General features: G+C 46.2%; 1 protein-coding gene across 5 annotated transcripts in view; it reads right to left on the bottom strand.

Moving 5' to 3' along the window:
* Positions 1 to 218: 218 nt before the first annotated feature.
* LOC144172467 (atlastin-2-like) overlaps positions 219 to 27,380 on the bottom strand; it is a 59,070-nt gene continuing 31,908 nt past the window's right edge. For 3 of the 5 annotated variants that reach the window (XM_077701169.1, XM_077701168.1, XM_077701167.1), the window contains 2 exons: positions 6,222 to 6,762; positions 220 to 534 (listed from right to left, as the gene is read on the bottom strand). In XM_077701169.1, coding sequence (XP_077557295.1) covers positions 6,304 to 6,762 — 459 coding nt within the window. In that variant the 3' untranslated portion in view covers positions 220 to 534; positions 6,222 to 6,303. Of the gene's footprint in view, positions 535 to 6,221; positions 6,763 to 27,380 lie in introns of those variants that run through there. The other 2 variants (XM_077701170.1, XM_077701171.1) reach the window with 2 other exon arrangements.

Below are 27,380 nucleotides of genomic sequence, written 5' to 3'. Positions count from 1 at the left end.
TTCTGAGTGCTAAAATAAAGCTTATTTCTGTCTCCCTAACTAATTTTTTATGGGGGATACACATTCACTTCACTGAACATAAGTTATAGGACCAGTGAACATGAATTTATTTTCTAGAATCTATACAATCAAGACTTTGATGCAAGGTCCTTAGCAAATTAGGTATATTCGGCACAGTTACATGGAAAGTATCACGGGCTGTTGATCCGTACGTAAGTCTCTAAAATATGAGCTGTGGCACAATGTATTGCCAGGTAAGGCACGACACCATGTGGCAAATAGGCTTGGACATTTATTCATGCCAGTAGCTTGTGTGGAAGAAAGGTTGCGAAATTCAGCATTGATTAGTTCAGCAAAAATGTGGACGTGCTCGTGGCTTGCGTTTCAGCCTTTCTTGGGTCGACACTACTTATGCAAAGGCTGCTTGAGCTTGAAATGGTCATTGTCGTTGTAAGCATCATCCTCGGTGTCCCTCCAATTTCTTCTTAAAAGGGGAATGAAGGCCGAAGGGGTATATCTTCTATGTGTAGGTACCTAGAGGAACACAAAGGTAATGCAATAATTGTAATCAAACGTGGGTAGACCAACGACCGCGATACTTAAAATTCCCCATAATAAGTGCACGAATGTCTATTTGTAATGGCAGGAATCGAAAGCACTGCTACTCCAAAAGAAATTGTTCAGGGCAAAAGAGCTGCAATCACCACTTGGTAAAAGTGCGTCTGTCACTATGCCGAACGTTGGAGCCTGTGAAGTTTTACCATGTAAAGTGGAGCCTGTAAGCTTTGAAAAGAAAAATCTTATAATTTCGGCTAGGTTAGGAACGGCCTCAGATTCCTTAAGAATGTCATCCTCGCATCTAGGTTAAGCCTTCAACAGTCTCGAAACAGACTGTTTTGCTCGGCCGGGTAGCCTTGCCTACAACATATTTTCTATAAAATTACATTTTCTTTTATTCAAAGATTCCTCAATTTTCTAACATATTTTTCAACCACGGCTAGTTATTTTACATTCACCCATGTTAACATTTCAAGGTTACACAAGCACAAGGACGAACTAAATGTCCGGTATTATATAATTTAAAAATACAGTGAATGTTTTCGTACTAACCACAACAAACCTTTTGAAAAATCTAGCCCCGCCGTTATAGCTAGCAGGGTTCGCTAGTTTCCATCTAACTCGTAACACTAAGCCAAGGGGCAGGCTCGTAGCTTTTGTGAAGAATATCTGGCCATCTGTACAGCTCGATGTCTTGCTTACGACGGCCGTATCCTGATTCATGTTTACAATACGACGTCTCGTATCAGGCTGCTTTCTTGGTATGAGACATGGTATTGCCTCTGTAGCTTCGACGTTTTATTGAAGACTCTGTAGCTTCTGTAGCTTCGAAGCTTCGACGTTTTATTGAAGACATATATGATCTACAATTTCCATCCGGTTAATTTTGCATCATTGGTCAGGTAAACATCGGCACAATAAACAGTAAGCAACCCTTAGTTGTTGTTTATTTAAACACAGTCCGACAGGGGAATTGAAGCCACGATAAACAGTCCAGCGCGCTTGGAACAGAGGTGATGAGATAGCCTCATCATGCATTGATTATGTGAATGTCCCCGTTGAACATAAGCAACTTCTATTATAGAGAAAACATAGCCCACCCCTTTCTCTACTATGCGGGTATCTTTTGTGTTTAGTAGTATGTGGGTGGTCTTTTAATAATGTGGTAGGCGATGCGGAGAAACCCCACTCTGTGGTAATAGCCGACACACAGCAACTAGACTTAACTTTAGTGAAGTTTAAGGTGCCTCGATTCACGTGCGTTCACCATACGGGGTGGAAACACGTATGCGTTATCGCCGCCTTTTGGGTCACTCGTTCACCCCTGCAGCAAGCAATTGTGTTAAAACCGCGTTATAATTATCACCGGTTGACTGACGTGGTTGACTGACAAGGTTTGAATCATCTTATCTGTTTCCCATTGCTCGATCTTGTGGGAAACGAAAGGAACCGCGCGTGAAGCACTTTGACCCAATAGCGGCGGCATGGGGCCGTTCAAAGGGTGTCTCCACCCTGTAAGGCCGCGCTTGCATCGAGGCACCCTAGGGAAGTTTGACGAGAATTGTTTTCTAGTTTTTACTCTTTCGGCTGATAATTATTGCTGCTTTGCTGCATGTTTGGTTTGGATCCGAGGAGCATTAAAAAACTGCAATTCTAAAACAGAGTTGACTCTCGCGTGAATAATACTTCAGTGCATGCCTCAATAGCATAGCTGCCATGGTCCCGCTGGAGACATTCATCCAAGAATGATCCCATAGGAGCGCAATTTAAAACACCCTTTTACGAAGGCCGCGCTTCGCTCGTACAATAAAATATTTTCAGGTCCTCAAGGATTCCAGAAACAGACCGGCTAAAAACATGGTCTACCATTATTCGATTACAAAGCAAAACAGCTAAGCTTGCCTGTGATATCGTTTCTGAAAAGTTTGGAGCGGCGTCACTCACCCTCAATAAGGAAATCAACCATTTCTTTGCCTCCATTGGTTAAGAAACGGGTAGTAGTCATACGCGTTGTCTGGCGCTTCGACGCACTAATTGGTGCGATCCCTGGGAAGAGCAGCGCGGAAATGGAAAGAACGTGTTGCACGGCGCTTTCGAACGCTGCGCATTCTGGGCCGCGCCTGCTCGCACCGGATGTCCTAACGGCCACCACGTGCGGATCGACCCCGACGAAGACGACTCGCTTTCCCTCTTCCCCTGGTCCTCAGCGGCAAGAGGACGGGAAGATGAAAACAGAGAGACGCGGTCTGGGTGCAGGAGAGCACGGCCCGTCGTCTTCGGGCTTTACCCGAGAACTGTTTCTTAGCCGCCCGCTGGGGCGTAAATAAATGTACAGTTTTTGTATCGGAAGCTGAGTTTGTCGGTTGAGGATACCGGGGTCAGACCCTCAGCGCTGCTGCGGCTTGGAGGAGAAGCCCCGGGGAAAAGAACATCACGAAGATAACTCGCTTCAAAGTATTAGCTCTGCCAATATTTCCGATTTTTGACCCGATACCCCCCGGATGGCTTAAGGTACATGTACTCAGGTCTTAATCACTGGAAAGCGGCAGGGCTGAACGGCATATCCGCTGAATACTCTGTACCCATTTTCATGACCTGAACTATTTGTTCTTATCATTACCTAAAATATTCCATCGGAAAAAGTGGCTCAAGGTTTAAAGGTACACTTGTTTGACCTGCTTATAAAAAAGAGGTAATAAATTGTGTCGAAAGCTACCGAGGTTTATTTATCTCGCCAAAGATTTCCGTGCTAATTCAAAAAACATTTTCCTCCTACAACGACCTCAGTTTCCGAAAGCACGAGAAAGTTTTTCTTGGGTAATACGGGTTTATTGCTTGTCGAGAAACACGAAATGCATTGGTGGACTATTCTCATCAACTTTACAAAGTTATTTATTAGAATTAATTTGCCTGTTTGGTGTCCCTAGATGGGTCAAAAGCACTTGATTAAGTACATCCCAACCTAAAGTTTAACATGCTAATCAGTACGGTTTTTGCGGGCCTTTCATATGTCTATTGTAAAATTACATTCGTGACCGTCGGGCAATGCAGTATTAGTAAAATTATTAAGTCCCCGCAGGTATCAAGGTGCGGTGTTCCGCAAGGACCTCTTGCTCTCTTACGTTTTAATTAATACGCCAATAATATTACGAAGTGTGTGCTTCATTCCCGAGTATTTCGGTATTGCTTCTTTCTGGGCATGGTGCTTACGATATTGAAGCGGCGAATCTACAGCATGATTTGGTAAAGATAATGAATGGTTTAACACAATGACATACGAATAAGCACTGAAACGCAGTTCGTTTGCTTTCATTAGATTTTTAATCCAATGCACATTGTTACGACAATTTGTTTTCGAGCGGCCCCGGATATTCGAACCGTAAATGCTCATCCTATTTGCGTCTTGGCTCTGTCAAATAAAAGGGGATATTTTCTATTCCCGCATGTCTTAGAACAAAATCTGGAATTTCTGTGCTGTCTTAGGGAAAACCACCTGTTTGATGTACGGGTCAAACAAACTTTGTCCCGCAACTGTGCGCCAATGAATTAGTTTTGTGTTGTCTTATTCCCCAGTCTAGCACGGAATTTGTTGCTTTTATTTTTGGTCTAATTTCTGGAAAAAGGTCGACTCCCTGTCAACTTCGATACTCAAGCACGTTTTGCGTGGTACGCAAGAACATGGTAATAGCGATGTCTCACTTTTGTCGTGCCTAATTGTACCCTATTGCTAAAGCAAACTGTTGCATTGGTCTCGACAGTTTTGTGAACTGTACACCCCTGTGCGTTATCTACGCCCTTGCACGCGTTTTATGTTGCCACTGACTAGAACCAGATTTGGGGAACATGTTCCAGAATTCTGTGCCCCATGATCCTGCATTCTTTCATACGACCTTTATTCTATAAAAACTCAAAGGCACATCACAAGCAATTTTACTACAGTCAACGTTAGTGGTGCTTTTTTTCTTCCTTTCTTTATTTGTTGTCTAACAATATTTGATTCTTTTAGCTATACTGCTGCTCGTCTGTAATTATTCTATTATGATTGTGCCAAGTGCATGCAGGTGTTTTGCGCATTGTATGTTGCTGGCTGCAAGGAACTGCTCCTTTTAATTACTTGCAGAAGCAATAATAATAATTATTATTAATATTTATATCAAGTAGGAGCCATCTGAAATCACCCTGTTTTTGAACGGCTTGCATTATTCAATCTGCATGTTCCTCTTGTCAGTATGTGTGCGTGTGCAGTAACCGTACCGCTCCATTGCCCCATTGCTAGAACTACAATACACACATTACACACATATATATACACACACACACACACACATATATATATATATATATATATATATATATATATATATATATATATATATATATATATATATATATATATATATATATATATATATATATATATATATATATATATATATATATAGTCTGAAAAGATAAAAACTCACATAGAGCGCGAAAAAATAAGGTTAGTAGAGACAGAGAGGGAGTCCTCTCCCTGAAACGTCAGTAAAATTATTTTTATTGTGTACGTCTTTCTCGTTTGTCTCTGTCTCTACTAACCTTATATATGTATATATATATATATATATATATATATATATATATATATATATATATATATATATATATATATATATATATATTTATATATATATTTATATATATATATATATGTGTGTGTGGGGGGGGGTACGTGTGTGTTTGCCAAAGCGTGTAATTGTCGTTCATTGTAACTAATGGTATTCTTTTGTGTGTGTGAGACATGCACGTCTTGCGTCGCCTGTTTTCTTTTGTTTTTGTTTTTTTGTGCGAACACTAATAAACATTGATTGAAGGATTGATTGATTATATGATTATTATTTCACTGTCACAAATGGAAAGACTGTGTGTCAATGGAGAGTGTGGTAGCGGCACTTAGCGGATAGTTAAAGTACGACCATATGAAAAAGACCTTAGCTTATGCATACCTTGGTTCTGCCTTGGGCACGTTTTGTCTTTAATTCCAGCAGAAAAAACATCGTCACTGGGGATACAATCAAACGTTTTGAGAGCTTTACTGAAGTAAGGTCAACCTGCGTGGTGAGGTGCAGCGTACGGTAGGTCTGCCGGAAAATATAGACATTTTAATGTACCCCTAAAGAATTTTAATTTACCCCTAAATTTTTCCCCACCCGCGTTTCCATTTTCGCCTCCATCACGAAAACGGCCAAAGGGGCCAGCATCGTATCTGAGTCTCCATGTTCAGCAGCCCAGCGCCTTATTCAGTGCCCTTTCTCGTGCTGCAACCTCCCCGATCCCCGCTGCTATTTGGTTTCGAGGCCCTGTTGGTGCTCCGCGATTCAATACAGAGAACAATGTTGAAATTCCGTCCCGGACCACAGGATCATGCCTGTGCTCACGTTGATGACGCCTGTGCCCGTATGGTAGTGGTAATACAAATTTTACGAAACCCCGTTGTGGTACACTGCTCCAAAGGAAGCGCCGTGTGCGTGAGTGCACTAACATCATGGCAGACGGGCACTTCTCGACCCTAGCTGATATCTTTGACAATGTGCTCACCGTTGTCAAAGTTGTATTAGAAACTGCCGCACAGAAAACCTTCGAGCGATATGAGACCACGGTGCAGACAATTCCGGAGCACTCACCTCGCTGTTACCCAGACTGCTGACTAAGTTGACCAGGCATGTCGCAGCCGATGGCAGAACCCGGGAAACAGGAGCGGATGTTTCACTGCCGGCTCTTCTCTGGCAGCTGTGCCTTCGTCTTCGCCGGTGGAACAGCGGACGAAGTCACCCCACCTGTCAGAGCCAAGGGACGAACCCGGCCAACAGAAGCGACTGCTCCACCAGCTACTAAACCGGCTGCTCCACACGCTGCTAAACCGGCTACTTCACCAGCTGCTAAGGTGACTGCTCCACCACCTGCCAAAGCGGCTGCTCCTGCAATGGCTGGTAGCAAGAAAGGGACTGCGGCGGTCATCATTACCAGTCCCATAGCCTTGAGCATTTTATTTGCCCTGGCACTCGCAGCGCGTGCTTTTTCCGATATTTGCTCGTGTTCAGCGCGTGCCTTATCAAGCATCTCCTTTGCTTTTGTGCTGGCTTCTTCGAAGATCTGTTGGCTCCGTGCTACGACCCGAGCAGCCTTGTTGCGCTCCGTAAACCCCTCGAACAACTCGTTGATCACCTGCAATACAAGCAAGCCCGCTGCAAATAGGAGCGGCCACAACGGCACAATTATTCGCGTTCACTTAGGTTAATTTTTCGGCTTTTTGCGCTCTATATACCTAAAAATCATTGAGCTACGTTGCCCGGCAGTGCTCCTGGAATTATGGAGCAACACGCGCAATGGAGAGGATTTTATTGATTAGTTGCTGATCCTAGCTTATGGTCTTATGGTTAGATTGTGGCTGCAGCCAGCGTGTCATCGCAACAGTCCTCGACAGGACTCAGCTGTATGGCGAACGGCCATCATTACACTCTTTATTAGGGTGAAAGCGGTACATGTCCGATCGGAAGGTTGACCCGTAATGACGCCGAATCCCAATGATGCAGAAACCTAGGTGAACCAAAGAAGACGACAAGCAAATCAAAGCTTATCAAAAGTACATAGCGTGACTAATGGTGGCCAAAGTATGCCAAAGTATAGACTGAGTAGTAAGTGATTACGGATCGATACTAATGACTGACATAAACAACTTTAATTAAAAATGCTAACTTAGGTGAACTGAGATATATTATCATAAATTAAGGTGGAATAAGTATATCTGGGTAAAATAAATGGCGATTGATACTGCTTGACAGTAGTGATTACTAAAGTGCGATTTCAGGATTAAGATTGATTAAGGTTGTTGAAAATGATTAAAGTGGATTCACATGAAATAAAGACGGTAAAATAACACCTGGCTGCTGAGTCGACGTGTAGACGTATATATATATCAGAGTTACTCAATATAGACAGTTGCGAAACTCCGCTTCAGAATCCGGGCGGCGCTAGCCCCCCCACTCCGTGGAAGCTGAGGGGCAAGTCGACGCGCGCGGCACCTAGGAGATAAAAACGGAACTTCGCTAAACTATTATTATTCAAAATTCTTCTGTAAAATAAAGATTGCTTTCTAAATTAAAACACAATAATTAGGTAAAATTTACTTGTGTTTTTGCGGCTTTTCTTTTTATGACTTACGGCAGCAGCCACAAGCACTTGAGTACTGCTTCAACGTCCTGCCGACAGACGACAGGCTAGCCAACTTGCCCCGTGCTTGCCCCGGCGCAGGGGGGCAACCGAAGACCGGCTTTCGATACATGGGGCCTATGGGGAGTTTCGCAACTGTCTATATCCAGTAACTCTGTATATATATATATATATATATATATATATATATATATATATATATATATATATATATATATATATATATATATATATATATATATATATATATATATATATATATATATATATATATATATATATATATATATATATATATATATATATATATATATATATATATATATATATATATATATATATATATATATATATATATATATATATATATATAGATATATATGTATATATATATAAGCAGTAAAAGAAAACTTCTCGAGGAGCCAGAAAAAAATACTTGAGAAAATGGTAGACGCACGATTAAAAACAAAAACAGTGGTTTACTGACGTTTCGACTGCGGGACCAGTCTTCTCAACCAGTGCTACTCAAGATGAAGACTGGTCCCGCAGTCGAAACGTCAGTGAACCACTGTTTTTGTTTTTATTCGTGCGTCTACCATTTTCTCAAGTACATATATATATATATATATATATATATATATATATATATATATATATATATATATATATATATATATATATATATAAATATATGCGCACCCGTCATAATAATACGCCAACCTTCTGCCTTCAGCTCACGTACGAATAATGAAGTGCCTCCAGAAGGTTTCGTTCCAGGTCGTTTTTGGCCGAGTTCCTCCTTTTTGGTAATTTAATAGTCTACTCTACAGTAGAACGTCATTCCTCCGGCCACTTTCCTCCCCACGGGTGACTACGTAGAGAGCATAACGAAGTCAGGCAGTAAGCGCAGTAAAGGTGGGTCAGAGAACTAGAGGTGCACGTTAAATATCAATCGCGTAAGAAGGAGATGAGGGCTCCGTGGTTGCTAGGGCGCCTTGCACGCTGAAAAATGGCAGCGCAGTTTGAAGTTTCTGTTTTAATAGGCATGTTGTTAGTATAGATATCTTCGTTTCTGACGATGCCTGTGTGTTTCAAGTTTGTTTGGACGCTGGAGTTGTCATGACGCACTGGATACGATCTATGGGAGCGTATTGTACGTATCATTGTACGTGTGTGTGTATGTTTTTACAAATCACACATGCATAGCAGAAAATTGCCTACCTCTTTTCTGTTCATGGCACAATCAAGGGTAGCAGTGAAAATAACTACTATAAATTTATCTTCCGTGGTGCATAAAGGGTCGACTTGGATTCTTGCGCTGATTTTCTTGTTCCCTCTACGCAACGAAGCAGTTCGTATCGAAGGCTTCCAAAGTGGTGGCGAAGGGCAGTGAGAAAGATGCAGAATATGTGTCGAGGCAAAGTTACCATTACAACTTGTGATGTCTGGCGCTGACAGTGTTGTACGCAACTGTAGCTGTCCGGTCGATGGCGAGTAAATGGTACGTGAGAACACAATGCCGTGCTGATTTCCCGCTGAACTTTACATCACATGCGCTGTACCACTCTAGCAAATATAGGTGCAAAGAATACCTTGAATAAGACCAGAATGTTTTTGGTGTCAATATCTAGGACTGTTTTTTCTCTGGTCATTACGTTTTGAAACCCCTTTCAGCTTCCGTGAGCAGGAGCGTGTAGAAAAGTCCATGAACACAACGTATGTATCGCAAACAGCTCTGCAAACTGGAAGCGCCAGTGGCACGGCAACTATAAGCCTTAGGTGTTCCCAGCAAGTTCTCGTAGGCACTCTAAGTAAGTATAAGGTGTTTTCTAAGGCGCACTTAGCCTTAATAGAAGTGCCGGAAATTGCTCCGCCTAAGAAAACCTTATTATATCAAAGACAGAGCAACGCGCCAAACATTCTTAGTTCGGTGGACCGCAGAAACCTCAGCAGCAGAAAAAAACGCCCCTTCGCCTACTCCAGTGACCTTAGAAAAAAACCGGAGAATCCCACGCATATGTGGTATCGACGTGAAGCGAGGTTTTCTATGATGTTCACATAGTTTTTAGCGTCAGTGCTCTGAACTGCACAATGTGTTCAAGTGAAGCGATTTTCAGTATACTGCGCGGGTTTCTTGGAATAACTAGGATGAGACACATGTCCTTGTGGAATGTCTCTTCCGCTTGTCGAATAAAGATCATAGCAACTACGAGACGTACTTCCACAGATAACAATAAATATTCACATCATCGATATGCGTCGCAAGATGGACCATACTCACCAAGTAGGGATTACAGAGGCAGAAGCGTGCAGGAACCACACCGAACTCGAGACCGCCTGAGTTACGCCGGTTCTGCCGTCTATGGCACAGGGGGACCCATGAACGCCGTAGCTACTCTACCCATGACCCTACACAGGGACTACTTAGGCCGCGGAAGCGGCCATTTTACAGACCATCTTCAAAGCAAATGAAGATACTGTCTTAATGGAGTCGCCGCATGCATGTCGAGCCTTTCTGTGTGATGTGATTTTCATGACAGCTGTAGATATCCGGCTGCAGAGGTTACTCTAAAGAAGGGTCAATATTGCACGAACACCAGCCACTTGAACCTCAGAGCAACATGACAGGCCCATAAATTATCAGAGATCTATCACGCCAAGTTACCCGAGCGAGTAGAATCTGAGCAATTTTTGCTTTCCTGTTAAGGAAGAACAGAGCAATATAAGTCGGACAGAAGGGCCTATCCTCGCCCCCAAAAATCCCTAAGCAAAAGGCAGGAGCCCTCCTTCCAGCTTCTCCTAAGAAATACAGTTGCCAAACTGACCAAGTTTCACTGCCTTTCTTATACGAAGTATCTCCCGCTGTGCAAATGTTATTGCTCTACCGGCAACCGTGAATCCTATGATGCGAGTGTTCTTCAAACTACTAGACTCCAAGAATCTCACACACTTCCCGTGAGCAGTGGGGAGCCACCCCTCAAGCTCCGGTCCCTAGTCCCACCGTCGGCTGGGGTAAAGGGCCGTTGCAACAGGAGTCTCCAATGGAGTCCTGGACTGATGACTCCAACGCACATTTTGGTGCTTGTAGTTAAGTTTATTCTCCTAGCGCTACTCACTTATGTGCGCAGTTCTTACGACATCTCCCATCTTACATTTTGCTGCGTGGTGCAGACGTGTATATTGTGCCTGACGCTTATTTCTGCCACATATACCTTAGACGCCGAGAAAAGGCTATCTATTTGTTGCTTTTCTGTTGTGTTCGGTTTTATGCCGCATAAGCGACTAAGGCCATCATGCGCCCAACTGAAGTTTGTGTGTTTACTTTTGTATGTTCTTACTCGTTTCTAGGACATTTATAGCTTGTTTAGGAGCTTTGCTTCTTTAAAAAACAGAGGAGATTTAAACAAAGGCATCGTCTTCCAGGAGTAAACTGGCGTGAAAGGGGGTGTGTTCGTTGTAGGAGGGTCTAAAATATTTTTAACTCACAAGTGTTTTATGCCGGGGTGCACTAAGATTTTGCTCTCGTCATATTCGTCACAGGAGTGATGTCACCAGAAAAAGAGCCATTGACGCTGCGGCGCCCGGATTCGAGCCAATGCCCTCTCGGGCCATCTCGCCACAACGGGAGGTACGTGGTGCTCTACCGACTGCAATGTGAGCGGCCACGGGAGCAGCTCTACGAATGCGCCTTATGTTCTTCTCTATGACTCACTAAGATGGTGCTGCCGTCGAGTAGAGGCGAAGCGAAGTAGCGCATCATGACGCTAAGGAGCGCGGACAGTTGGCGTCTCGATGCCAGCGCCTTCGTGTACGGGAGACGCGCGTGAATTGAGGCACCCTCCGCTGTGGCGTTGTTCTCATGACCATTGTGTTTCAAGCTGCTGTTTCTGTGCATGTCCTTTTTAGTTTTGCTGTCCAGCGATAAGCCGGCTATTTTTTCTGTTTCTTGCGTGTCGGCGTCACTTCGTCTCCGGGGTCAGGCTCGCGAATCCTTCGCACATGAAGGAGGTCCCCTTAACGTTCAAATTCTCCATTGAAGGCGCTTTTCACTTTCGTGTTTACCGATTCCTATGAAAGAGGGATCACCGACAATTTTTATTGCACACCACAGTCGAGTGGCTAATTTCGCCCTTAAAATAAGCAACTGGGAATGAATGCCTTTCAATCGCCTCTGTAACCAGTTTAGATGTAGTTTACCCAGCTTAGATGCAGCGGGTAATTTCGCCTTCACCTTGAGCGAAAAGAAAAGAAAAGAACAAAACAAAGAGTGAAAGACGTATTTTTTCTCAGGGCCCCAAATTACGCGCATGAGAGTAAAATGTGGTTTACTGTTACATCTTGGTCGCATTCTCCACATCTAGGTTTATCTTGTTTCATCAGGTGAAAGTTGTGTCAGATGTGTGTGTCCTATGCGGAGGTGGCATGGGATGACTTCCATGAGGCGATTTTTCCGTCTGCTTGGTTCCCACTCGGATATAGTGGGTTTAACCGTGTGAATTTTTTTAGTTTTGTCATTGCATGAGCACTGCTATTTGACTGCGAGTTTATTCCGTATAAACTCCATGCAGTCGCTGTGATGAATTTGAATTTCTTGTTCAGTTACTGGCCTGTGCAGGGCATCTATCGCCTCTTTCGTTTACATTAATTGCCATGTGGCTAGGGAACTAGCAGAATTTAATTTTGTCCTAGAGCTTCGGATGTTACTACATTGTGTATTAGTCTCCTACTATTGGCTGGGCCGCATTTCTGCAACTCAGTGCGGTGTTCGCGCTGAGCGAGTCTGGGCAAATACTGCTGTTTTTTATTTTTCTTGCATTACTCTTTTTACAGCCAGAGCAATGGAGCAACAGTCCGCTGTGAAAATTGGCGCACCTTGTGGTAGCCGATTACCTTCTCCCACTTCCCTTGTGCCACTACAGTCCCAACATAGCGTGATGGTTTCTAACAGTCTGTGTAAAGAGAAGTGGTCTTCATATTTCTAGTTAGTGCAACAACCTGCTGCACGATGTGTTCATGTGATGAATTCTTTTTTGAAATTCTGTTAGTGAAAAGTCACATACAGTAGGCAAAGTTACACCAAGGTGGTAATCGGTCGTATGTCTCTGGCAATTTCAGGTAATGTGTACAGCTTTTGGCGTGTTTCTTGAAACCGGCGAAGGAATGGTTTAATTGCTTGATGTTTGTTACTAAACAGTATCCTATACGAGTATTTGGTAACTATGGGGTAACACAGATGTTTTGGCAGTGAACAGATCCTAAGAATGTATGAGTGCGTCAGCATCGTTCTTCTTTCTGTGAGGGATGGTTCATTGGTTTCGACGCAAAGACTGTTGATGGGTGACGTCCTATATGCCCCAGACAAGAGGCGTATGCCTAAATTGTGGAGTGAGTCTAATCGTTTCAAGTAGGATTGTCTGTCTAAAACATACACAATGCAGCAATAGTCGCAGCAGGAACGTACGACAGAGTGATAAGTTTGTAAAAAACAAGCCCTGTCGGAACCCCAGTGTTCGCGTGACAGATCTTCACCCCATTTAAAGCTCAGGATGCTTTCTTTATCAATACATTTATGTGAGGCAGGAAAGTGAGCTTTTTATAAACCATTAAGCCAAGAAATGTATGTTCATTTTGTATGGGTAAGTCAATTTTCTTGTGATGTATGGTGGGATTCGTCTGTAAGCCTCGTTTGAGTGAAGTAAGAATAGCCACTGTTTCGTGTGGTGAGAACTGTAAACTATTTCTGTCTGCCCAAGCAAGCTTATTTAGAGCTAAATGTACCTGCCTCTTACATGTGACTACATTGGAGGATGTGCAAGCTATTTGAAGATCATCGACATAGGGAGAATACATAAAAAATTTCGGAATTATTGAGCATGTAGAGTTCATTCTTACGACACGCAGAGTTGTGCTTAGAATACACCAATGAGGGTCCCAGTTCTCCTGTACCCCCGCACGGGGCACCTTGAGTATTCATGGTGACGGTGTTGGCGACACCGCGGACCCCGAGCCCCCAACATAAACTGTAACCTACCGTGGTGATGTGTTTAAAGGTGAAGGGTAGAAGCCTCAAACGGTGGCCGTCGGAGCCCAGGTCAAGCTCCGGCGGATGGGCTCCCTGTCTGTTTACCAGGCAGGGAGCTCCAGGACCTCTCAGGCTATCAGGGTAAGGTTTGAGAAGAAAGTACCCCCGTCCCCTGCTTTTTTCTATGCTGTATGGAAAATTCAAAACCCCCCCCAAACGTGATCGGTCCCTGAAAAGGGGCCGCACCGAAGTATTTTTCCCTCCACTTCCAAGCATGAGCTTCCCAAAGCCAGACAAATACTCTCGTTTCCTTGTTATCGAATCCCTTGACACAGCCCGCCCTCTTGCTTCACAATCAGTATTTTTGATTACAAAATACCTTGATGGAATCATTGGGAAAACCTATAACGCCAAAAAACAACGCACAGGTGAAGTCCTTGTTGAAGTAAAAAACCAACAGCAGGCAACCACACTTCTTGGTCAGACGAAAATGGTCGATCTGGACATCAGGGTCACACCCCACCGCAGCCTGAATAGCTCGCAGGGTGTGATCTCTGAGGCAGATCTTCTTAACGAGACAGATGCCGACATTCTTGAAGGTCTAAAGGATCAGGGTGTCACAGCCGTGCGCCGCATCACGATGCGTAGAGATGATAAGGTAATCCCAACGAAACATATCATCTTGACCTTCAACTGCTCCTCACTTCCTGACCATATCAACGCAGGGTTCATCCGATGCTCCATTCGTCCTTACATTCCGAACCCGCGCCGCTGCTTTAAGTGCCAGCGGTTCGGGCACGGAACCAACTCCTGCCGTGGTCGTCTGACCTGCGCAAAGTGCGCTCAGCATGATCATCCATCTGATAATTGTCCATCATCAACCCTCACCTGCGCCAACTGCCAGGGACCCCATGCCGCCTACTCTCGAACGTGCGAGAAGTTTAAGCAGGAGAAGGCGATCATTAATGTGAAGGTAACTGAGAACATCACCTTCCCAGAGGCGCGAAAGAGGTTCGCCTCTTTCCCCCTGGGGAGGTATGCCGACGCGGCTCGCCGGGGGGCGGAGCGGCGTCTGGTGTCCACAGGGACCCAGTTCAGCGAGTCTGACCTGGTCCCTCCCCCGCCCCCCCCCCCCTGGGTTGCCTCTGGCAGCCCAATCCGTTGCCACGCCGCTTGCTGAGGCAGCAGCGGTTGTGGTGACAACCTCTTCTGTAGGGACCGGTGCCGCTCCCGCCTCTGCCTCCCCGTCCTCCAGTGCGTTGGAGGGTGCCGACCGGATGGACACCGGGGGCCCCGCATCGGCTCCCACCGCCACCGCCCCTCCCGTGCCACCTCTGGTGCCCCGGACGCCCTCGGCGGTGGCGGCTCAAACGAAGGGCTCCCGAAAGGGGGCCAAGTCCGAGGGGCCTGGTCCGCCAGGCACCCTTCTGGCATCCGATGAGGAGATGGATGTCGCGCCGTTCCTGCCTGCAACGCAGCGCAAGGAACGGCCTCCGATGTCCAAGCCGACAGAAAGGCCTAGAAATCCTAGAATAACTGCCCGGAAAGACGACACATAAACAAACACACACACACACACACTCCAGTTATTCTTAAATTTAAATAATGGGAAGTGAAAACATCATCCAATGGAACTGCAGAGGCCTCCTTAAAAATCTTGACGATGTGTATGAGATTCTGCATGCCAGTCAGCCAAGTATCATGTGTCTCCAGGAAACCCACCTCAATTCTAAACAAACAAATTTCTTGAATAGGTACATGGTATTCAGAAAGGACAGGGTTGGCTGCACACACTCTTCAGGAGGTGTGGCAATTGTCGCCCGGAAATCCTTAGCCTGCCACCCTGTCACTTTGAACACTGTCCTTGAGGCTGTAGCAATCCGTACGATAATATTTAATAGGTTGATAACGGTGTGCTCCATTTACATTCCTCCTGATTTTGCACTTCTGAGCTCTGATTTCGAGGCACTGGTTGACCAGCTGCCCGAACCATACATACTAACAGGCGACCTTAATGCGCACAACTCTCTTTGGGGCTCCTCCAGAACGGATGCCCGAGGTCGCCTGATAGAGAAGTTTCTTACATCCTCCGGAGCATGCCTTTTCAACAAAAAACAGCCTACATACCATAACTTAGGACACAATACATACTCGCATCTTGACTTGGCTATTGGTTCCGCAGTTCTCTTTCCATGTCTTGAGTGGGGTGTGGGCACAGACCCATATGGTAGTGACCATTTCCCCACTTCATTAACGTATATAGGTATAGGCCCGAGCAGTCCATCTTCCCATAAAAAGTTTAATGAATCAAAAGCAAACTGGAGCACATTCACACAAACATCTCAACTACACCACACATCCATAAAGCACCTACACGTTGAGGAAGCCGCCCAACTCGTCACGGCGCACATCCTCGCCGCCGCCGAAAAGTCCATTCCCCAGGCCTCCAGTGGGTCCTGCAGCCCAAGGAGGCCCTGGTGGAACGAGGACTGCAGGCGGGCGCGAGAGGCCCAGAACAAGGCGTGGGGTGTCCTTCGCCGGTACCCCACGTCAGATAACCTCATTTCTTTTAAACGGGCAAAGGCTTTTGGGAAGCGAGTGCGTCGTGAGGCGAAAAGGGAGAGTTGGCGCGCGTTCCTCACTTCCATAAACTCATACACGGACACTCACAAAGTCTGGACACGAATACGAAAACTAAAAGGACAACAGACACAGAGCCTGCCCCTGGTTAGTACAACAGGGGACACACTGGAAGACCAGGCTAACACACTCGCACAACACTTCCAACACGTGTCCAGCTCAGCAAACTACACTAATACTTTCATGCAACACAAAACTAATGCAGAAAAGAAGCCCTTACGAGACAAGAACAAGTCGAATTCTGCTTACAACTCTGAATTCACACTTCATGAGCTGAAGGTTGCTCTTTCCACCTGTAAGCCCTCAGCTCCAGGGGCAGACAGCATTACATACACCATGATACAACACCTACACACAGACACTCTTGAGACACTCCTACACCTCTACAACATAATATGGCTTTCGGGGCAGCTTCCAAGGTCTTGGAAGGAGGCTATAGTTGTGGCCTTTCTGAAGGAGGGGAAGGACCCTTCCTCTCCTCCAAGTTATCGTCCCATCGCCCTGACAAGCTGCCTGTGTAAGCTCCTCGAGAAGATGATAAACCGTAGGCTAGTGTACTTTCTGGAGTACAACGGTCTTCTCGAGGGCTGCCAGGCAGGCTTCAGGGTGGGGCGATCTACCAATGATCAACTTCTTGCACTGGAATCCTACATAAAAGATGCATTTGTCCATAACCAGTTCTGCCTTACTGTATTTTTTGATATTGAAAAAGCTTATGATACAGCCTGGCGCTACGGCATCCTCAGGGACCTTAAGTCATTTGGTGTCTCTGGCAACATGATGAACACTCTTTGTAGTTATTTGGCCGAACGAACCTTTCGAGTGAGGGTTGGCGGTGCACTCTCCACTGTATATTTGCAGGAAAATGGTGTGCCGCAAGGTGGAGTTCTAAGCTGCACCTTGTTTATAGTTAAGATGAACTCCCTCCGAAAGTCATTGCCGCCGACCATTTCCTGTTCCATCTATGTAGACGATGTGCAAATATCTTTTAAATCCTGTAACCTGTCAATATGCGAACGTCAAGTACAACTCGGTGTTAAGAAACTAGCTGGCTGGGCGGACCTTAACGGGTTTAAACTGAACCCGGCCAAGAGTACTTGTGTTGTATTTTCCCGCAAGCGTGGGATTAACGCCGACCCTGAGATTACGCTTAACCGTGCACCTATTCCTGTTAAACGGGAGCACAAGTTTTTAGGTGTCATATTTGACAAGAAGCTCACGTTCATACCTCACGTCAAAACACTTAAACATAAATGCCTCAAAACACTAAACATTCTCAAGGTCCTCTCCCACCAATCCTATGATGCAGACAAAGAACTGCTTCTCCGGGTCTTTACCGCGTTATTCGGGTCTCGATTAGACTACGGCAGTGTCGTGTATGGGTCGGCATCGAAAATAACGCTAAAAAGTCTTGATCCAGTACTGCACTTGGGTCTGCGCCTTGCGTCGGGTGCGTTCCGCACTAGCCCGGCCCAGAGTCTATATGTTGAATGTAATAAGTGGTGCCTTGAGTACCAACGAACGTATGTGGACTTTCTGTACGCTTTTAAAATTTCATCTTTGAATGACCATCCTTTTAAACGTGTTCTTAATGATACATCCACATTGCCACTGTTTGTAAATCGCCCGTCTGTTCCTTTGCCGTTCTCACTTAGAGTGAGACAGGAAGCTTCAAATTTCGACATCTCCTTTTTAGACATTCACACATCTTCTTTTACTGACGTCTTACCACCCTGGCAGCTTCAACCTGTGTGTTGTGACTTGTCTTTCACGAATATTGATAAAACCAGGATACCACAAACTGCAATTTTGCAGCACTTCTTGTCCCTCCAGTACAAGTATCAATATGCAGAGTTTTATAGTGATGCATCAAAAACTGCAACCATAGTGTCTTGCGCTGCTCATGGACCAAACTTTGATGCATGCAGAACCATGAGCACATACACCACAATTTACTCAGCTGAAGCATATGGCATATTACTCGTTGCACAACACATTCTTGAACACAAAATCTCGAAGTCCATCATATATACAGATTCCTTGAGCGTTGTGCGCGCATTGGCATCGTACAAGCCATGCAAAAACAGAATTGTCCATATGGTTTTCAACACTATTATGTCTATATATGCCCAAAAACTTGTTCTGGTGTTGTGCTGGGTTCCAGGCCATGCTGGGATTGCTGGCAATGAGGTTGCGGATCAGAACGCCGCAGTTGCTGCGCTAAGGAACACAGTAGATATAACAATGCTACCACAGAGTGACCTTAAGCCACAAATTCGACAACACCTTCGTAGGAAATGGCAAGCACAGTGGAATGAACAGACAGATAACAAACTACACGTAATAAAGTCACACTTGGGACGATACACAACTGACTCACACAACAGACACACGGAAGTCGCTTTGGGTAGGCTGCGGATAGGGCACACCCATGCGACGCACTCGTATCTGCTGACGGGATCATCTAGACCCCAGTGCAGCAGGTTCGGAGAGGCCCTATCCGTAGTGCACATACTAATCACATGCAAGGCACTTCACACAACACGACACAAACACCTCAGAGAACTCTACAGACAACATATTCCCCTACATCCGTCGTTTTTTCTAGGTGATGATGCCATTGTTTCCGTGAAACGTGTGTTTGAGTTTTTGTCAGAAGTCAAGTTTTTAAACCTCATTTCCTATCATGTATAATGAAATCTGGCCCTATACACCAGTCATGCTCATTGTCGTTTTGCGATTTTACTTCTGTTTTGCTGAGTTTACGTAGGGTTTAAGGTTTCACCCCTCATATATCAGTATTGTTTTGGCGCTCTTTGCCCCAGTTGGCCTTGCGCCATAAACATCCAAACATCATCATCATCATCAGTTCTCCTGTACAAAGTTCTTTGAGACTGTCGAGCCCTGGCGCAGTTGAAATGAACCGTTTACCATTAGGTCGTTTAGGCACTTCAGCATTCTCCCACGGATGCCTAATTCTAATAAATCACGGATTGAGCGCTGGTGCACTTGAAATGGACCGTTTACCATGAGGTCGTTTAGGCACTTAAGCATTCTTCCACGGATGCCTAATTCTAATTTGCAGCACCTTGCGGCAGCATTCTCCCACGGATGCCTAATTATACTAAATCACGGATTGAGCCCTGGTGCACTTGAAATGAACCGTTTACCACTAAGTCGTTTAGGCACTTCAGCATTCTTCCACGGATGCCTAATTGTAATAAATCACGCATGACTCCAAACCTCTGTGTGGTGCCGTACGCCTTCTCAAGGTCAAAAAAGACAGCAAGGCAATGTTGTTTGTGTATAAATGTTTCTCGTACGGTATTGTAGAGATAGTCAGTTGTCGAAATGGCTTTTTGAAAACCGCACTGGTGAACATCGAGAAGTTTGTTTAAGTTCAGAACAAAACTTAATCTGGTATTTATGATGCGTTCAAACGTTTTGGCAAAACAGCTGGTAAGGGCAATGGGTATATAACTACTCGAAGAGGTTGGCGGCTTCCCAGGTTTAAAGAATGCTACAATGACTGCTTTTTTCCAACCTTCTGGCATTCTTCTCAGTACCCATATTTTGTTAAGTAACTTCAGCTTCAGAAGTGCTTCAACAGAAGGTCCCAGGGGATGTGCGAGTGTTTCGTAATGTATTTCATCTGGGCCGGGGGCGGTCTTCTTACCGGCCAACAGAGCTCTTTTTAGTCATTGGAGTGCAATTAAAGTGCTGTCTGTTTTGTTTGTGCCCCCGCATGTTGGCAATCTTTGGTTTTCTGCTGAGTTTTTTTACTTCAAGAATGCTTCAGAGTAGTGTACAGAACTTGAAACTATGGAGAAGTGTTCCGTCAGTATATCTGCATGCTCTGTTATGCTTGTTTGTATACCTGGTGCTGTTAACAGAGCGAGTGTGTAGGGCGAGTGAGTTAAATTTAGCTTATTAACTTGCTCCCATACCTTTTTTGATGTAACTGAGTTGTTGATGGTCGAGACAATTTTGCCATGAGGTTTTCTCGGCATTTCAGCGGGTGTACCTTGCTCAGGTAGCTGGTTTAGTTAGCTGGCGTAGTATGTCTTTTAAATCTTGTGGCATATTGTGAGCTGTGGCTCCAACTACACACAGCAATCTAATTGTTTTGAATGCAAGCAAGGTGGCAGCCGCTGCTTCTGCTCTAGTTGTAAGTTTGTGTTCTCGAGCTGCAAAGCCATTTTGAACGATTATTGCAACACCTCCAGAAAGCCTGCTTGTCTGCTGCCGGTCAAGGCGGGAGACCTGATAATTTTTGCAGGATGTTTTGTGCTTAGCACCCAAGTTTGTTTCCTAAATACATACCGCCAGAGGTTAGCGTGCGACAAATATGTAGTTGAGATCATTTAGGTTATGTATTAATCCCCTGCAGTTCCCGTGGACCATGGATGCCATCGTTTCTCTTTTGTATTGTAATGGTGTTCCTTATGTATCATTTGTTCTTGGGTGCTACAACTCTTGGAGGTGGCTTTTCTTGGCGCTCATGATATGGGCGCCTTTCTTTGTAGGTTTGTGAAGCCGGTTAAGCCGGCGTCACCTCCATTTTATCATATGATGGCAAAGGAGTATCTGACGGATCAGGCTCTTTCGAGCGTGCCTCTAGAAATGCTGGCTCCGCGTGCTACAGGTGGCTGCAGCAGCACAGTGTCTGCGGAAGCAGAACGGGCGACTCCCTTATCCTTCCTCACCGTGCCTTCGGGGGCAGCAGATCAGACATCGTGAGCGCAGATTCTCGCCCAGCAGTGCTGCTGGATGCCACTACCACTGGAGGTTCCCCAGTCGGTGGAGCAGCGTCCTGGGCTGTCTTCGGCAACCGAACGGGAGTGCGGCGGCAGGACCGTATCTGCACTGCAGTACCGGGTCACTGACGAGACAACACGCCGCACCATCCCCCGGCGAGCTGCGTCGGCATATGCTCTGGACGAAAACGTAGCGTGTTTTTGCGGGCTTCCGGAAAAGTGATGTTTTCAGTTACTTTCATGTGTATGATTTTCTTGTCATTTTTGAAGACGTCGCGAGACTGGGAAAACGCTAGGTGGGGTTCTCACAGTTTGAGCATTGAAATGTCTTGCTGGTATAGTTCTATGTTGTTGGCCATGCTACGCACATTTCACACCATTCAGCCTCTCTCGGCCTGTTTTCGTACCACGCCCATAACGCTGAGTGAGAGAGAGAGAGAGAGTAAACTTTAATAAATACAAAGAGCCAAGTGGTCGGTTTCTTCAGTCCAGGACCCCGTTGGAGCGTTCAGCCGTCTTAGCCTGGTCATTCCGGCGAAGCGGTTCTTCGGTGCTCGAGCTGGCCAGTTCTCCTTCCCACCGCTCAACCGAGGGCTAGAAATCGCGGAAAGTGAGGGGTTGAGCTGGCACTCCCATACCATGTGGTATAGAGTGCAGGGTGCTTTGCAGAATCGACACGGCGGGCCGTATTGCGTGGGGCAGATAAAGTGCAGTTGGTAGAATGGGGAAAGGTGTTCGTTTGCAGGAGACGCCAGTAGCGCTCCTTTTTCTTGCTGAGAGAGGGGGAAGCAAGGGGAAGCGCAAGCCGGGCTAGCCTGTAGTATTGCGTCACCTCCTGGAATGAAGTCAAGGGGATGGCCCTCTCTAGCCAACTCTTTCGCTGCGCTCGGCTGCTTAGACCTCGAGCAGTCTCATGGGCCAAGACGTTGCCACGGAGAGAAGTGTGAGCCGGTGTCCAGACAACCGATACCCTTTTCGTTGGAGTGTTCTGGCTCAAGATCGTCATTGCGGTATGTAAAATGCGGCCTTGGAGGTAGCTCCTACACGCTGACTGGGAATCCGTGATGATTACTTCCGCAGGTGTTTGCGTTATCGACAGTGCTATAGCTACCTCCTCGGCCTGTAGCGTCGTTACTTTCGTGAAAGTGAGGCTCGTGACGTGGCTGTCTATCTTCGTTACGGTCGCCACCATGACTCCGCGTCTTGCATAATCTGCGGCGTCAGTGTAAAAACCTTTTTCCTAGGAGCCATCTCTTTCCTCCAGGGCTCTAACTCGCGCCTCTCTCCGTCCCTCGTCGAACTGCGGGTGCATGTTTCTTGGAAAGGGGGCCACTGTGATGTTATGGCGTAGTTCACCAGGGTTATTTTCCATCGATTCTAGAGGGCGATCAGTGATGTTCATGCCCAGTCTTAGTACAAGGTCCCTCCCCTCTTACGTCTTTGATAGCCGGTAGCGCTGACTGAGCAGGTGGCCCTCAATCATCTCGTCCACACTGTTTTGAAGCCCAAGCTTGAGGAGACAGTCGTTGGGGGTGTAGGATGCCAAACCCAGCGCTTGTTTGTGTACCTTTTGGAAGAGCGTATCCAACTTGTTCTTCTCAGTCTTCGTTAGTTACGCATAGGGCGTCACATAGGCGAACCTTGAGACGACAAATGCCTGGACAAGTCGAAGTGTGTCAGCCTCCTTCATGCCTCTTCCTTTGACCGTGACCCGACGAAGCATGTGAGCAATCTGTCTACTCGTGCTTTCTAATTTGCTTATCATCGTGGTGTTTACGCAATCTGCTTGGAAAATCACGCCTAGAATTTTTATTTTCGGAAACGGGTGATGGTGGCACTGTCCAGCATGATGTGTATGAAGGTGCATCGGCTGCCTACCGCCTTTGCTGCGCTCTAGGAGCAGTTCCGATTTTTCTGGGGCGCACTAGAGTACACAATTCTTGGCATACTTGTTCACTGTATCAGCCGCCATTTGGATGCGGTCCTGCATCTCACCGAACGAACCCACACCGGTCTACACGGTGATATCGTCGGCGTAAAGTCCATGGTGTAAGTCGGGGATTGACGCCAGTTGCCCCCCTCATTGTCATAACGCCGACACTTGAAGCGCCTACGCGGGTTAAGAATATTACGTCGAACATGACAACGTATGAAACGCAGCATTGATGATCTCAGGAAAGGTGCTTCTGTCAAAGGTCAGGACACCGTGTTTAGTTTTGATCTCTTCGCCATCGGTGTCTAATGGTAATTCGTTTCCAGGCGGTTATACCTTGGTCACGGAGGGCTTCAACAAGATCTTGTGGTGTTTCGCTCAAGAGTTGTAATTCAGAGATGACCCCCCGTGAAGTGTTGAGGGTGCGGTGCGCTGAGACAGCTATTTTGAGTTCACACATGTTACTCTGGTTCAAAAGTTTGTCTGACTCGTTCTTGGTGTATGCTTCGACGAGTACACCACCTGACGATAGTTTCTTTGCCATGTATTTGCTACAGACAATGGATTCCAGGTACCATGCCACTCTGAACACGGACTTGCTGGTGAGTGCAATGTCAGCTTCAAGTGAGTGAATCATCTGAAATTTGGTACAGTTCTGTGGTGCACAAAATATTTGTCTGTTAAACAGTAACTTCTGTGTTTCGATGCGTACCCTTTTCGGGACCTGATCAGTTTGGAAAGGGGTTTTAGAAAATGCCTTGCGCCATAGTACAGAGCCGGAAACAGGGGTACTTTCTCCTTTGACGTTACCCTGGTAGTCAAAGAAGTCTGGTGCTCCCTGCCTCGTCGACAGACAGGGAGCCCATGGGCCGGAGCTTGTCCAAGGCTCCAACCGCCACTGTTTACGGCTTCTACCCTTCCCCTTTCAATACCTTGCCACAGTTGAACACATCTTATGTATGGGAGCGGGGGTCCGCGGTGTCGCTGCTCAAAGTCACCATGAATACTCAAGGTGCTTCATGCGGGGAAAGGATATCTAGTCTTTTTGCTGATGCAAATGTACGTGATCTTTATGCAAACGTGACCAGCACGCACTTCTGGCGCCAGCTCCAGGCCCACAGCAACGCACAAACTGATAAAGTATCCCCAGCGGCGGGTGATATTCTCGGAGACAAGAATTCTATGGTGGTCGTGTAAAAAACTGCCGTTATGTGCCTGGTTGCCCCTCCTAGCCGAGGTAGCCGAGGGGAGTAGTCTCGCATCCAGCGGCTTATTTGGCATAGAAACTCGAGCAGATGCAAGAGCGCCCAAAAAGCAGTTAAAGAAGGGACAAAAACTTGGCTTTAGGTTATTTTTTACACCAATCGCTAGGGCAGTGAGAATGTGGATAATAAAATGATTAGGAAAATAATTCCAGTGAGGAGGAAGTTACAAGATCCTGAATTGGTTCTATAGTTTCAAGTTTTTTTTAAACCATTGTTATCAAAATGCATGCAATTTGTCAAATTATTGTGATTCGTGCAAAAAGCATCGAGAAGCAATTTTGTGCCTGCACGGTCAAACCCATTAGCAATACAGGCTCCCAGCGCATCGTCAATTGAAAAAGAGGCTACAGTTTCTCCTTGCCGTATGGGCTGGTCCACACAGGCATCGAAAGTGTACGTCGAACGTATGAACGGAAGAAGAAGAAGAAGACAGCTGGCCAATTCTCAAGAGCTCTACAAAAAACTTGGGAATATTCGTGAAGTGTCCCTCAGTATCACCTAAAAGTGTTACCATCGTGCGCGTGAAGTCATCTGGGTCGCGCAAATGTCATACTTTAGGTCGTAAGGTAAATGTTCACCATTTTACGGTCTTCTGAACCTTCGAGGCGGTGGTGCACCGCTACCCCTAATGCCGCTGACGTGGCTCAGGGTCGTCTATGGATGTCACGTCGCCGCACGCGGTAGCCCCAGGGGCTTCGTCGTTTGCCGTTCTAAGCCAGATACCATTGCCTTAAGACGTAGACGACATTTACCACCAGTCCTCGAAAGCATTTTTTTTGCTCTAAAGAAGACGACGAAAACAACACTGCACCACAAATAGAAGTCACCCGGCGCGCTCAATGAAAAGAATCAGAATCCTACCTCTCCGGATGCAGGCATAAACCCACTCAAGCCGGCGATGAAATGGACCAGGAACTGTAGCCTAGTTTAAAGGAAGCCAACGCCACCGCCGCTTCTTTAGAAGGACTACAAGATGGTCATTCGCCCGCGAAATGGCCTAGCACTGAATAAAATCGGACGTTAAACGCTTGCCAGCTGCATTCTGCACGAAGCAAAGCTCACGTGGCAAAAAGGGGATCTCAAGATGTGAACTAATGAGGTTCAGAACATGCTGGTCGTTAGCACCCTGTACATAGCGGTCGCGATAGCGGTCAGTAAACTTCAATAGCTTAAGATTGAAGACACAATTTTTCTAGTAAACACCTACGGAATCTCATCCGACAATTCCTGCAAGAGGGTGATTCACAACATCTCTCTTGACGCCACACCAGAGCAAATAATGGTGGTTCTCTCTGCGCCTGGTTGTGAGCCTGTCACGTGCAGAAGATTTGCCGAGACGGGCACCATACTGCTCACATTTGCTGGGAAAAAAGTCCATTTTTTCGTGTAGATCGGAGGAGTTGAGACCAGGTGCTTCCTGTACAAGCGGACCCACGCCTTCTGCCAATCGTACCACCCAACAGATCACAGCGCCGATGTTTTCCTTAAGCCTAACGCTTTCACAGACGCCCACTGCAAGCGCTGTGGCCTGCTGATACAAAAGGACGTTCTGCACCACTGCCAACCCATGTGTGCACTCTGTGGCGGGGAACACGTCACGGCTATCATGGAGTGCCCGAAACGCTTTCTTCCACCAGTCAGTGGGAGGAAAAAAATGCGCCCACCTCCCCGTGAGGGGAACCCTGTGTAGATGCGACGCATCGTGGGGTTCACTTGGTGTTTCCGTTGGATTGATTCTGAAATCGTGTGAAAGTGTCGGTAACGCGTATGATTAATATGTTTTATGATTATTATTATGTTTTATTGATCAATCTTGGTCTATCTCTCTAAGTGGTATGCTTGGGGCTTGGCTGTCGCAACGACCTTTACTCCATCATTGTTGCTGTAAGTGGGACCTTCTTTTCTTTTATTGCAAGTGTTAATCATTGCCCCATCATGCGTTGTATCAGTAGCATCTTGACGTAGTTTGAATGAGTCAAGGATATAAGGCGTGTTCGTAGCATTTGATTCTGTCTCGGTTTTGTGGCGCAGTGGGAAGAGCGCCATGTACCTCGCGTTCCGCTCACAGGGTCGTGGGATCGAAACCGGGCGCCGCTAACTATTATTTTTTTACAGTGTGGGGGGAGGGAAAGATGACAACAACGCCGACGACGCTGCATGGACAAGGCGAGTGAATGAGATGCAGTCGCATCTAAAAGCAACGCAAGTTGACCAAGGGTCGCCGCACAAGCTGGGAGTCAACATCCCGCTCCAGAGCTAGAGGACCTGCCAGGGGACAAGAAAGACCCGATCCAGGCCCTGGTCCCGAAGAAGAACAGCCAGCGCCAAGCGAAATTCGATGAAGACACCACGGCGGTGCAGGTGAGTTGGGCTCAGATGCTCTCTCCACGTGTTGAGACCCCTTCCTGCCCTTTTCCCAGTATACCCAAACGTGACGAGCTGGCGGAGCTAAAACGACTAAACGCTGAGCTTCTTGCCAAGAAAAAACAACAACGGGAGGAAAACCGACAAATCCATAATAAGCTGCTCCCACTCAAGGCTTAAATCAAGCAAGGGATAAACTGTAGCCCATAAAAACGCAAAAGCGGGGACCCACCACAACAGAGCCTGCACAAATAGCCCCTTCAAGTTTAACTTCCCAACCCGCCAATATGACAGAATTCCCGCTGGCACAAAAGAATACCCAAATCACCGAAACCGTAAAGCAAAGGATGGCCATGTTAAAACAAATCACACAACGGTTAGATAAATATGAAGGAGAGGGGCAGGCAGTCACTGCTAATCACTCTCGCCGAGACCCCAAGCCATACAGCAGGCCGTCAAACCTGACCGACGACGCCACCTCCCAAGAAAATCTACGCCCCATCTCCCTAACCTTGTGTTTGGGGAAGCTATTGGAACACATAATCCACAAAACGCTACAGAAGTATCTCGAACAGCACAACATGCTTTCTCACACCATGTGTGGATTTCGAAGACACGTCTGTACGCAGGAC

This window comes from Haemaphysalis longicornis, unplaced genomic scaffold, assembly GCF_048455015.1.
Source record: "Haemaphysalis longicornis isolate Haplotype H1 unplaced genomic scaffold, Haemaphysalis longicornis Haplotype H1 scaffold_216, whole genome shotgun sequence".
Classification (NCBI taxonomy): Eukaryota; Metazoa; Arthropoda; class Arachnida; order Ixodida; family Ixodidae; genus Haemaphysalis; species Haemaphysalis longicornis.
This window is presented reverse-complemented; position numbering and strand designations above follow the sequence as displayed.